The sequence below is a fragment of the Drosophila santomea genome, chromosome 3L, assembly GCF_016746245.2.
Source record: "Drosophila santomea strain STO CAGO 1482 chromosome 3L, Prin_Dsan_1.1, whole genome shotgun sequence".
Classification (NCBI taxonomy): Eukaryota; Metazoa; Arthropoda; class Insecta; order Diptera; family Drosophilidae; genus Drosophila; species Drosophila santomea.
In genome coordinates, this window is record NC_053018.2 from 15,001,595 (window position 1) to 15,014,575 (window position 12,981).

Genomic DNA, 12,981 nt, shown 5'->3' on the forward strand with positions numbered 1-12,981 from the left:
TTATTTGGTATTTCTTATTTATTTTACTTTTTTCAACTTATTCCTCCTTTCTGGGCTCTTGGGTTCGCTTGGCTCGCTTTGGCACTGACAATTGAAAAACCGCAGTCAGGCGGGCAAACACACCAACCGACAACCAACCAACCAACCAAGCAACCAAACACACAAACAAACAAACAGGCAAACAAACAAACGTTTATAAACGCGGCCATTTTCATTGTACAACGGGGCGTATGAGTTACGAGTTATGTGCAATGCGCAGTTTGGCTGTCTGGGTTTGTGTGGCTGCCCCAAAAACTTCTTGGTGTGTCTTCGTTCCTTCCTCAATTGTTTGCTCATTTAAATTGTATAATTTGCATTAAGTGACAGGGAGCAGTTATTTTCTTGGGATAAATTACTCGGGTCCTTGAAGAACGTGTGTCATTAAAAGAATGAAAAGCACATCATATATATTGACCAAGTGAAGCTGCCTTTTGTTATATAAAGTATATTACTCGTAAAACTGAATCAAAACTAACTTGGCAACGATTTTAGATCAATCATTTCTAAAACAGATATGTATGTTGTAACCAAAAGTTTTAAGGAAAAGAACACATTGTAATAAATCCAGGCATCAATTAAAACGCACCGAAAAATCAACGACGATGTGAAAACATTTCCATCCAGATGGGAATATTTTTGAAAAGCATGTGGAATGCAAATAAAATTTGTGCAATAAATCACTGCTAAAATGTCAGCAAAAAGTGCCGAAGAAATGTACGCGGAATGTAAAGCGAGAATTGCCGAACTGGAAACTGAATGAAATACCAAACAATATATTTGTATATAAATAAAATTAACTTTATCCCTTTTTCGATGCAGCTGCAAAGTTAAACGCGGGAAGCTAAGTAATTAAAATTCGAAAAAATGTCTGGTAATGATGTTTCGGTGACTGAAACAGCACAAAGCGATCAGGTATGTAATCTACCCAAAACAGCTATAGTTTATCTCTATATTAGTATAATAACACAAAAAAAGAGTGTTTTCCCAAACAAATGCCCACAATTCCCACATTATTTATACGAAAAATATTGCATGCATTTAAATCGTTCACAGCTATGAATACAGTAATGGTAATGAAACCCTTTGATCCCACGCCATTTAGGTATTAACTTTTGTTTACATATTCACTGTTTGATTGCTGGCACGGTTTATATTTGCTATGATTTTTGCAGACCAATTTTTGGTTGCATTTTGATCCGTATATTTCCCAAAAACCATTGTTTGCTCTGCATATTTTATAGTTGCCCTTCCAAGAAGGATGAGGGCACCATAAGTGGTTAGGTGATACCACATTTCCGTTCTGTTTGAATATTCATTTTTTCCAACAATGATTTTTCTATCTGTGCGTGTGTTTTTTTTTTTTTTTTTTTGCATATATTATGGGCATATTTAAGGGAATTCAGGGCCTTATTCACATAGCACTTAAAACCTATTTATGAATTTGGTTATTTGGTTGAAATTTTATTGCTTACATTTAGGTGCTTGCAACACACGTGCGCACATACCCATTCTTAATGGGCTGTGGGTTTCTGTGTCAAAGAAATATAATTTATTACGGCTACGCGTTCTAATTTTGGTACTCTCGTTGAAATGAAAATGTTGCTTAAAGGAGTTTAATATTTCCCACGGGAAGTTGAGAATGAATAAAATTCAAGATGGTTTATATAACATTAATTAAGTCAGCTTAAGTGGCTTTAACTTTTTGTAAAAGAGTTTAAAGCATTACAAAGAACTTAAATATGTTTTTATATGTAATTTATATTATTACTTAATTGATTTGTTCTGTTAAAAATAACAAGCTTTTAATTTTTACAAAGCCCTGAATTGAGTTATTAAAGTAGTTCAATGGTAAAATGAACATTAATGTTTTAAATGACGTTAGAGAATACAATTTATGTAGTTAATTGGTTCGACAAACATGTATGTGTATATATAATGCATCGATGATACGTGCCAAGTACAAATTTCATGACCTTGTGTCCCTTGTGTCTGCAACTCAATTACATTTCGGTTATGTCAAGTTTTTGGCGCTGCCAGCCACAATTAACATGATTCGTTACCATGTTACCAGTATCCTTCAGAAGAGCTGCCAAAAATCAAGCCATCGTTGCCTACTTTTTGGCGCACTGATCAAGCACTAATCAAATAGGACCTCAAAGCTTCCTGCCAGCCAGTCAGCCAGCCATCTCATGGCAAATTGTTTGGTATTTACATATCATTTGTGTACATCCCAGCCCTTTCTGCGCCCCCTTCAACCCCTTTCGCCCCCGGAAAGGGAACCCAAAGACTGCTCATTACACCAGACGACATCGGAAGATTGTGGGTCGGAGGATGGAGGCTAGCCAACTGGAGATATGGAGAAATGGAGAAATGGCGAAATGGCGAATGGAAAAGAAGCCGTGACACAGTTAAAGGGCGAGTGTGCAAAAATTTTGCTGGTGCCCTGCCAAGTGGGCTAACGATTTTGTGTCCGCTTTGTCTGTGTCTATGGGAAGGTACACTGGGAGAAAGCGCTCATATAAATCCGACTAATGAAGCTCCTTCCAAAGTTACACTTTTCGGTTATTAGCAGTTTTTAATAATCTACATCATAAGACAAATTATTTATATTTATGAAAATAAATTATTATTTTTAATAGTTATTTTTTTCTTTTTGTTCTGATATTCAGTTAATGGATTTTTAGTTATATTTCCTTTATTTCTCAAATTAAATGTACACTAAACTAAACTTTCTGCTATATTTGTTAGAATTCTGGTTTTTATAAAAGCGAAGATTTACAATATTTTTAAATTTTTCTAAAACCTATAATTTAAAATTTTTCTTGCACTTTTACACCTATTTACTCTGAGTGTCGATGTGTTTGAGAGCGAGGCGGTCGACATTTGGTCGTTATTTGATCATCATTAGTGATACGAATCGGACGGGGTGGGTCTGGGCGTGAGTAAAGTGGGGTCGCCTGCATGTGGGCTCCTCTTCATTGTCCCCTGGCCACCTCAACCCTTCCACTATCCTGCCCCTAGCCCCATCCCCACCCCCTCCCGAACGGCAGGGTTCAGGGGTCGCGCCTCGATTTGCTTGGCTGCACCGAAAAGTTGCAACAAAAGTTTCGTTCAACCGTTTGGACCGGTCTTTGTGTTGAGCTTGACTTGGTTGGCTCTTTGATTAAACTCAAAATCCGGCGGGAGTTGGCCAGGAACCGAGGGGGATGCGGGTGGGTGCGATAGGTGGGTTTACGTAGTGCTATAGTGTAATTAAATAATTGCGGTGAGCACCGCACTCGCCAAACCAAATCGAGCTAATGTATTTGGCGCAAAAGCTCACTCGGTCCATTTTTCTTTATTTTTTTTTTTTGGTTGTTTTTCACTCTATTTCGTTTTAGTTGGATTTTTGGTAAGGATGGTCTTTCTTTTTGGACCGCACCGCCATAGTTTTTGGCTCGTTCAAGTTTGACTTTGTTATTTACTTTAACCCAACTTTGGCGCAAATTTCATTTCATAACTTAGTTTTCGTGGTTTTTTCCGATGGGGGATTTAGGAATTGCTGTTGATCTAATTTGTTGAGGTGAAAATGTTGAGTGAACCAAAGCAGTTGGCGTAACTTTGTGTTCACTACCTAAATTTAGTTATACCAAGTTCTCAAATACAAAGCTGTTATATTCATGCATTATAAACAAGTTTTTCCTTATTGCATGTTTTATCAATGGATATATTAACTAGTTTTTAAGAACAATTTTATAACAATTATTATTATGAAATATCGGAAAACATTGTCTAATGTATACAATACATTAGAAGCATGTCAATGAAATTTGTTTAAATTGTTATTAAATTTAAACAAAAGATATGATTTTCAAAGTTATTCTTCGAATTACGTTGACATCATGGCTTAAAGTTTAATATAGAACCAAGCCTGCTCCATTTCTAAAAATGTTTAAATGAAAACCAACAAAAAATATTATGTTATCAAGCATTTCTTTTTTCCTTTAAAACTCTCTAGTCGTACTTGCAATCCTATTAAAAACCCTTTTATGTTAGGCAGCAGTTCAGAGGTTGGAAAATAAATCTTCCACGTTGTTTTATATCCTTTGTGTTGTGTACCGTCTTGTAGTTACTGCTTGCCCCTTTGTTGCCGCCTCAATTTGTTTTTGCCGTTGCTTTGAGCCCTACAACCAACCACCCACAAAAGCACACGACCACCACCCATGTCCACCATATGGAGTATGCCCCCGCGGGGAAAAGCGATTTAACAGGATGCTGTCCACAAACCAATTTTATATGTGTTCCTTTTCTCCCCGCCGAAAATAAAAAACTACAACAACAAGTTTCATCTGCCAACCACTGCCAATGCAGCTGCACATCATCAATATTATCGCTTCCACAAGCAGCAGCAACTGCAGCAACAGCAGCAACATCAGCAACATCAGCAACACCACCAACAACAACAGAGCTGCCTGCGACAGCAGCAAAGACAATTGCAGTGGGAGCAGCAGCAGCAGCAGCATCAGCAGCTTCAGCAGCAACATCAGCAGCTGCAACATCAACTGACCAACAGCTCCAGCGAATTCGATGAGTTCCATTGGCCCAGCAAGCAGACGGGCGGCGAAAATCTGGGTGGCAAAATCTATATAACACCCGCAGACATACCGCCGCCACCACAGCCGCCCCATCAAAGTGGCAGCAACAGTCACAGCCACCACAATGGCAGCAGCAGCAGCAGACAGCAGCAGCAACAGCAGCAGCAGCAACATCCGCACTCCCTCCACTCCCACATCCACCCACATCCGCATCCGCACCACCAGCATGGACATCGCACTCCGCCGCACCGCTGCAAATGCGAGCATCCGTCCATCGAACTGATGGGCTACGAGGACTCCGTCATCGCCACCGCCACCGCCAGCAATACCGCCGCCAATGTGGGCGTGGCTGGACTCGGGGGCGGAGGTGGAGGTGGAGGTGTAGGTGGTGGCGTGGGACGCCACCAGCATCCGCCCTACTACTACAAGGCCGCCGTGGGGCGACGGTCGAGCAACAAGCTGCACGAATCCATGCTGGGCGGCGGGAGCAGCCTGGAGGACGACGACGGCACCAGTGCCGGCAGCTTCGGGGAGGGCATGTCGCGGTTCAAGGTAAGACGGGGCATCAGAGATGACCAGGTTTCGAAGACAAGGAGTGCTCTAGGCGCATGGTAAGGCACACAAGGAAATGGAGCATAATGGGAAAAGATTTTGCTATTAACAGCTAATTACTACTTTATATACTTTACTACTAATATATAATTAATATATGAAAAAGAGAGTGAAATAAGTCTTCAATCTTTCTCAAAAATGAATTCGTTATTACATAAAGTTCGAGCTACTGTATTTCAAAGTTTTAATGCGAAATTCATAGGTTATTTAAGTAAACCGATTACCATTACTATAACTTCGAGTTAGGTTGCTAGCACATTTCATAACTATTTTCCTACCAAATACCTGACAATGGCTCAGCCCACAATGTGTAAAAGTTACTTCTCTTGTTTCATGTCTAACAATATATTCTCACAATCTTGCAATCTACTGATAAATCTAAATTGCCAACTCTAACGCAAACACTGGCTGAAAACACTGCCGGCTGGGCAGCATTTGGCGATGTGTTTGAATGCCTGGCGAGCTCAGTAATTAAATTGGTTTGTTCATGAGTGCGAAAACGAGCCGCTGATTGACCACAATGGCCATTCTGATAAACACAAGATGAATGGCTAGATGAGCAGCTAATACATCAATCGAAACTGTGGGAGCGTTTGTGGTGCAATGGATGTGAGTGTCCTCCCTTATCACTCTGTGGTTTGCCATCAACAGGTGGTCAATAAAGGACAACACATCCTGATTGTAGGCATTACCACATGGTGCTAAGTACTACATATGATAAAGGAGCAGTTTTCAATTTAAATAGAGTGCATTTTAAGTGCAATATATTCATCATATTAAATTTCCCCTTTAGCTGTGATCTAACTTAAGAAATTTATATTCAAGGGTATAGCATTTCGATCTCGTAGTTTTCCAAATTGCATTAATCTGATCATTTGTATGAATTATAAAACCCTTCATTTATTTATTTCCATACAAAACTAGGGTATTCTATTAAACACATGATTTTCTTAATCACCAACTAACTTAAACTTAATTTCCACTGTAACTTAGTAATTATGTTTGGCACCCAAGCTCAACTTACGATATGTAGCTCATTAGTTAAACACGCTAAAATGTGTGCACAATTAGCAGAATAAAAAGTAGCAGAAAAAGAGAACCCCAAGGGCTAAACACACCCATGACAAGGCAAATTAATTAATTTTGGCCCCGAGTTTAATGAAAAGCCAAACGAAAAACGAGCCAAGAGGCAGAAAAAGCTCAACCAGACAAGAGGTCATCAATTTTTCTGTGTTGTCCTGTCTAAGGGGCTTGGAATGTAGTCACTGTATACTTGTCAAGCCTCTCACGTGTTGGCGATTATGTCCTGACAGCAGCATGCCAATATAAGGGGCTAAACAAAAGGCAAAGCTTAACAAGTATACGACATGTGGTGCAACACGGGTGGAAAAGCCCCATTCAACTTGGCTGGTCAACCAACTCCAACCAATGACCGGAAGTCCAGCAAACGATTAGTGTTCCGGTAAGGGATCAAGCAAAAAGTGTGCTCTCAAAAACCTTTTAGTTTCATATTTATTAAATGAATCGAAGCGAAGCGAAGTCTGGAAACTAGAGTGTGAGGTGAGTACAGGTAGCTGACTAATTGCGACACATTGTGCGCCGAATTCAATGGGAAATCCCCAAACAATCAAGGCAAAAAAAAGACTGAATGGACATCGATATGATTGGAGTTGGCCAAGTGTTGCCCCGATGGATAAAATTAGGAGTATCAGGATGTCTTTATTTATGTCGAAGATGAAATGAACTCTCGGGAATTATTTGTGAAGAGTGAACGAAAACTAGTCATAATGATAACAAAAGGTGTATAATTTATTTAGCTAAGCTTATATTTATTTTTATATAAGGTATTTTAATTTTAAAAATTGTATTAGCAAATTATTTTATGTAGTAAGGTGAACTAAAATTTTCTATACATGTTTTCTCCATTTATTTCCTTAGTTAATATTCATAAATTTCTACTTCACCAACTTCGCTTCGACAAATAAGGAAAAGCAATTAAAGAATTGGCACAACAGAAATCCACTTCGAATTTGAATAAAGTTGCGGATTCACAAACCCAAATCCCCATCGCAATGAAATCCAAGAGGAACCATAAATTCAGTGTCCGTATGCCATGCGGAAGCATATAAAATGCTGCAAAGTTCTAACTAACATGTCTTTGACGTTGCCAGTTGTGCCTCCATTGGGCTATATATTATCCCAGAGATTTGGGGATTGGCTACGTGGTCAGTGGGGAATCCCCTACACGTGTCGTTGATTTTCGAATAAAAGAACGAGAACCATTTTGGCTCTATCCTTTGGCTTTTGCCATTTTGGTCGTGGATTTCTGCTAAGCTTCTATAAAGTGCAGGTATTTAATGTATGCACTGTGTACATACATATGTGAATGTGCGAATTCCAAAAGTGCAGTCATGCTTGATATATAATATGTGGGGATTCCAGAATTCTGGTTCTGTGCTCAATAAGATAATATTTTTAGTGGTATGGCCAACAACTAGCATTTACTCTGCTGGCCAGAACAATAGCATATTTCTATTACTATAAATATTTAGAATGCAATAATAATTTACAGATCCATTTAACAAGCTAAGCATAGTTATTTCTATGTTACAATCGGGGAATATCAACTCCCTTTCATCTTGATTGATTTCAGCGAATATTATTGTTATTTCTCTTATTTCTTTTCTATGTGTTGATTTGGTACCAGATCTATTGTCTCCAATTTTTTATTGAATTTTGTCAACAAGGAACACAATAAAAATGACATTTCTACCTGGTACAGGCCACAAATAAATACATAAACACAAGCGAACAATTGTTCTCAATCCCTAATCTTCAGCTCGAACCGATAAATCCCATTAACTCATCGCAAAAAACAGTCATGCCAAAAATCTGTTGACATGATTCGGCGAAAAAAAAACAGGAAACATAAAAAATCAAATGCAAAAGCATTTCATTTAATGATACATTTCAACAGCTCAATTACCACGGCGGGCTCCATCTGAATATATAAGTGAAAAACTAAAACAAAAGCGCTGAATTTCTTTGTCTTTTTTGGGTGTGGACAACTTGGTAGCGTAATGTGAAATTATGTAAAAGATACAAATAGGCGAAACACCGCTGACAAGTCCAAACATATACATATACTCGATACGAAAAAGCTATAAGTGGTTTTATTCACTTACGTCACGCGGCAATTGCCGGAGCCCCTGGGTATCCCCTTTGCCCCCTCTTAACACCTCTACCTCCTAAATATATATATATATACATATATTCAGTATACTGACCAGAGCATAAACCAGTTATCATCGACCCAGTCTGGAGCTGGTTAACAAAAAACTACTTTCATTTTCGCTCCACACTTTGCGCACTCATTTGGCGGCCGTCCCTCTCCCTATAAAAGGTATATATATATAACTCTATCCCCAATGTCTTCTTCCCCATATCTTATGCATTTTGCTTTGCTTTCGGCGATTTGAGTGAAACACGTTGAGTGAATGGGTATGAGAAAGAAAAAGTCATTGCGCATGCGCAACGTCACTTTCCTCATAAAGTATAGTATATAAGTATATAAGTATATACGTGCCTGGTGCCTCTGATTTGGCTAAAGATTGTACCCAAATTGGCCAAAGTGCGCATTTCGTTTCGAGCCTTATTATCTGGGCTGGTCAAGTTGCAGTTTTTGGTCAGCGCAGAAGAAATGTGGCCGATTACATGGAAATGTGAATGGAAAAAGGGGAATGGTAGGCCATTCGAAATAGCAGTCAATTTCCCTGCATGGAAAAAGGGGTTAACGAACTTATGGTTTACCATTTCGAAAGTGCATTCTCTTTTTCAGTAAATGTACTCTAACTATTTTACTTCCCAATGTTGTTGGGAACATGGATATTGATTAAAACTTGTGGAAAAAGTCTGTAGATTGCAAAGAAAGTTTTAAACTGTCGGTTTAAACATACTTATAAATAGAGCTACAAATACGTGGAAACTTACTTATTCCCCTTGAGTAATTCTAATTAATTGTTAATAATTTCAGCTTTATATTTAAATAATATTAATCATTTTCAAACTTTTGCTTTCCTTAGAACCTAATGCACACCAAGGAGAAGAAGCGCCGGGTGCGGATAATCCTGAGCATTGTGACCGCGGTCATAGCTTTGGCTCTGTTGGCCACGGCCCTTGTTTTCATTCTCCGGACGGACGAGAAGGACAATTCCGACGACTCAGACTCAAACAATGCCATCGATCTGGAGGATGTGCTGACTGGCCAACTATATGCCAAGCGGTTCAACGGCAGCTGGAGCAATGGAAACAGTCTCATTTATAAGGAGAACACGGTACGGTTTAATATTAAATGGGTAGATGGAGGCGGATAGAGGTACAAGTTGTATAAAGCCTTACAAATACATACAGAGAATGTAGTTTATTGTGACTGATTAAAATGAATATCATATATTATTTTTTCCCCCCTGCAGTCCATCATGGAGTTCGATGCCCAGACAGGAGCACGTACCACCCTGATGGAAAACGCGCAGCACTATGTCCTGTACGAAAAGTCCGCCGATGGAGAGTTCCTTTTGCTGGCGAAGAACTACAAGAAGAACTTCCGGTATAGCTTCCTAGCGGAGTACGATCTGTACAATCTGAACACAAAATCAATCAAACCGTTGACCATCCGAAATGAGGTGCACTACCTAAGCATGGTGCAATGGTCGCCGGTGGGGAATGCCCTAGTGATCAATTACGATCGGAATCTGTACTACAAGGAAAGTGCTTTGGACCAGGAGATCGCCATCACTAGCGATGAGCAAGCGGGCATACTGAATGGCATTCCCGATTGGGTGTACGAGGAGGAGGTGTTCAGCTCCAATGTGGCCACCTGGTTCAACCCCTCGGGCACCCAATTGGCCTTCATCAAGTTCGACGACTCTTCAACACATCTGATCAACTTCCCCTACTACGGCGATGCCGGAGATCTGCGCTATCAGTATCCACTGCACCAGGTCATAGCCTATCCGAAGGCCGGATCCTCGAATCCCCGCGTGGAACTGGTGATGGTCGATCTGAAGAGAGCCGTTGCTGGTGGGGATTTCGTGACAGTGATGCCGGTTCCGCCGGCCCTCAACACTGAAACGGACTACATTGTCACCGTGGTCAGTTGGGTGGACGATGACAACGTTCTCTCCATCTGGATGAACCGCATCCAAAATGCCGCCTATGTCGTCACCTTCGACGGACTCAACAGGAAAGTGGTAAGTAAATTATTTTGTTTAACTTCAATGCGAACTATAGTAAACCATAATGTTTCCTAGATTTATAGTGCCGAATCGAAGACCGGTTGGGTGGATCTCTACACCGCTCCGTTCCGTAACCGCAATGGATCCCGTCTGGCCTTCGTCCTGCCCCACAACAACTATAAGCACGTCCAGCTCCTGAGCTCCACGGTGGCCAGTGCCGAGCCACAGGCGCTGGAGCCCCTGACCGATGGCAAGTATGTGGTGGACAGCATCCTCCACTGGGACGGAAAGAACGACATCATCTTCTACACGGCCAACACAGAGGATCATCCAGAGCAGCTGCATCTGTACGCCATTCGGGCACTGGCCAAGCAGAGTCCCAAGTGCCTCACGTGCAACCTTATCAAGTCCGGGGATGTGCAACAGAACTACTTCTCGGCCACATTCAACGACAATAACCACTTTGTGATCACCTCTCAGGGACCTGGCATTCCAACTACCCATATTTACGAGTGGAAATATGAAAACTGTAAGTTTATATTATATTATACGCTTTTTTTGTAATATCTAATCTCGTTGTTTAGCTCAAGTCGTCATCTCTAAAGTCATCGACTGGGAAACCAATGAAAGCCTGCGTGCCAAGCTGAAGGGCGTGGCTCTGCCCTCCCACAAGATCCTTACCGTAGACATTGACGGTGGCTTCCAGGCAAAGGTGCTGCTCCAGCTGCCGCCCAACTTGGACACCAGTGGCGCCACCAAGTATCCCATGCTCGTCGATGTCTACGGTGGCCCAGATTCCTATTCTGTAAGTTAAACTAAGCTCTAAAAAGATGGCTAGTTTTACATATTTGTAACTTTTGTAGGTTACCAACAAATGGATGGTGGACTGGGGCACATATCTGAGCTCAAATCAGTCTGTGATCTATGCCAAGATCGATGGTCGTGGCTCCGGACTCCGCGGAGAGAGTCTTCTCCATGCCATCTACTTGAAGTTGGGCACCGTGGAGATCAGCGATCAGATCAACGTAACACAGTAAGTAATTGGCAAAAATACTAATTAACCTGATTATTATTTAAACATGCTTCTTTTTTGTAGAAAACTATCCACGCTGTTCAACTACATTGATCCCGATCACGTTGGCATTTGGGGCTGGTCTTATGGTGGCTACGCAGCTGCCATGGCTCTGGCCAATGATGAAGCCAAGGTGTTCAAGTGTGCCGCATCCATAGCTCCAGTGACGGATTGGGCTTACTATGGTGGGTCTACACATCCACACACACCTTTAACTTTACTAACAATGTATATTTTTGGCCAACAGACTCCATTTACACAGAGCGCTACATGGGTCTTCCCAATACGAATGAGGTGGGCTATGCCAACTCTAGACTGAGCACAATGGCCGTAAAGCTGAGGGGTAAGAAATACCTCCTGGTACATGGCACACTGGATGACAATGTGCACTACCAGCAAGCCATGATATTGGCCAAGAATCTGGAGCGTCAAGACATTCTCTTCAAGCAGATTGTGAGTTTAAGCCTATAAAGCAGAGCTCAGAGGGATTTTGTAATATAATTATTTGAATTTTTAGAGCTACGCTGATGAGGATCACGGTCTGTCCAATGTGCGACCCCATTTGTATCACTCTCTGGATCGCTTCTTTGGCGAATGTTTTGCCAGCAGCCGACTAATGAAAAGTGCCAAATAATCAGGGCAATAATTGTGCAACATAAACATTGATTAAAAAACAAAACACTGACATAATAGACATTATAGTTATAATTGCCAGATAATATCTAATGATTAGCTATGTTCTGAGATCATTTTTCAGCCGCTTCTAGAAAAGTGAGAAACAAAAATTGGTACTTAAAAATTGAATAGATTTGCAAATTAAACAAGAACTTTAAAAAACGTATTAATCAAACAGCTTAGGCTGATGCAAAGTTCAAAATGCTTAAACGGAAAAGTTAAACAAAAACTATAAACCAACATTATGCAGGTCCAAAAGTGTTATAAGATAACTTTGAACAATAATCTTTTCAAATTGCATTTTAAGACATTTTTATCTTAAAGAGAACAGGAGAAATCAAACAAACAATTAGTTAAAATAGCTGCAATTAATGGAAAACATTGTCTAGCTAGTGCCTGATTACATGCTAATGAAAGTAAACATTTTTGTAGATATTGCAATTCAATTACAAATTGTGTACTCAAACACCTCCAAGCGCCCCAATTTAAGCTTACCAATCGTAGGACAGACATTTTAAATGGTAACCGCAACGTGTAAATTAAATATAAAGCAAGCCCAAGGTAGTACGTAATTTTTGTAGCTTTTTAGTTTGCTACTTGTAAAAAAAGTAATAAAATTTGTAAATAGTTAAAAACGATAGCTGTTAAATGGCTTTTTGTATATTAGAAAACAACATTGTGTATAGGCAACCGTTACAAAGGCAACAAACAATAAATAGATAAAACAATAATAATCCCCCACTGTGTTTCAATTACTTACTAAAACGTGACAGAC

At 40.2% G+C, this 12,981-nt stretch overlaps 1 protein-coding gene across 3 annotated transcripts in view; it reads left to right on the forward strand.

The window, feature by feature from the left end:
• Positions 1 to 12,940, forward strand: part of LOC120450375 (venom dipeptidyl peptidase 4) — a 65,240-nt gene extending 52,300 nt beyond the window's left edge. Inside the window, exons 2-11 of one of the 3 annotated variants that reach the window (XM_039633363.1) lie at positions 859 to 951; positions 4,362 to 5,165; positions 9,308 to 9,559; positions 9,698 to 10,474; positions 10,535 to 10,988; positions 11,044 to 11,264; positions 11,323 to 11,492; positions 11,556 to 11,716; positions 11,779 to 11,984; positions 12,049 to 12,940. In XM_039633363.1, the coding sequence (XP_039489297.1) occupies positions 904 to 951; positions 4,362 to 5,165; positions 9,308 to 9,559; positions 9,698 to 10,474; positions 10,535 to 10,988; positions 11,044 to 11,264; positions 11,323 to 11,492; positions 11,556 to 11,716; positions 11,779 to 11,984; positions 12,049 to 12,165 (3,210 nt within the window). In that variant the 5' untranslated portion in view covers positions 859 to 903 and the 3' untranslated portion in view covers positions 12,166 to 12,940. The remainder of the gene's footprint in view (positions 1 to 858; positions 952 to 4,361; positions 5,166 to 9,307; positions 9,560 to 9,697; positions 10,475 to 10,534; positions 10,989 to 11,043; positions 11,265 to 11,322; positions 11,493 to 11,555; positions 11,717 to 11,778; positions 11,985 to 12,048) is intronic. The other 2 variants (XM_039633365.1, XM_039633364.2) reach the window with 2 other exon arrangements.
• The last annotated feature ends 41 nt before the right edge of the window (positions 12,941 to 12,981 follow it).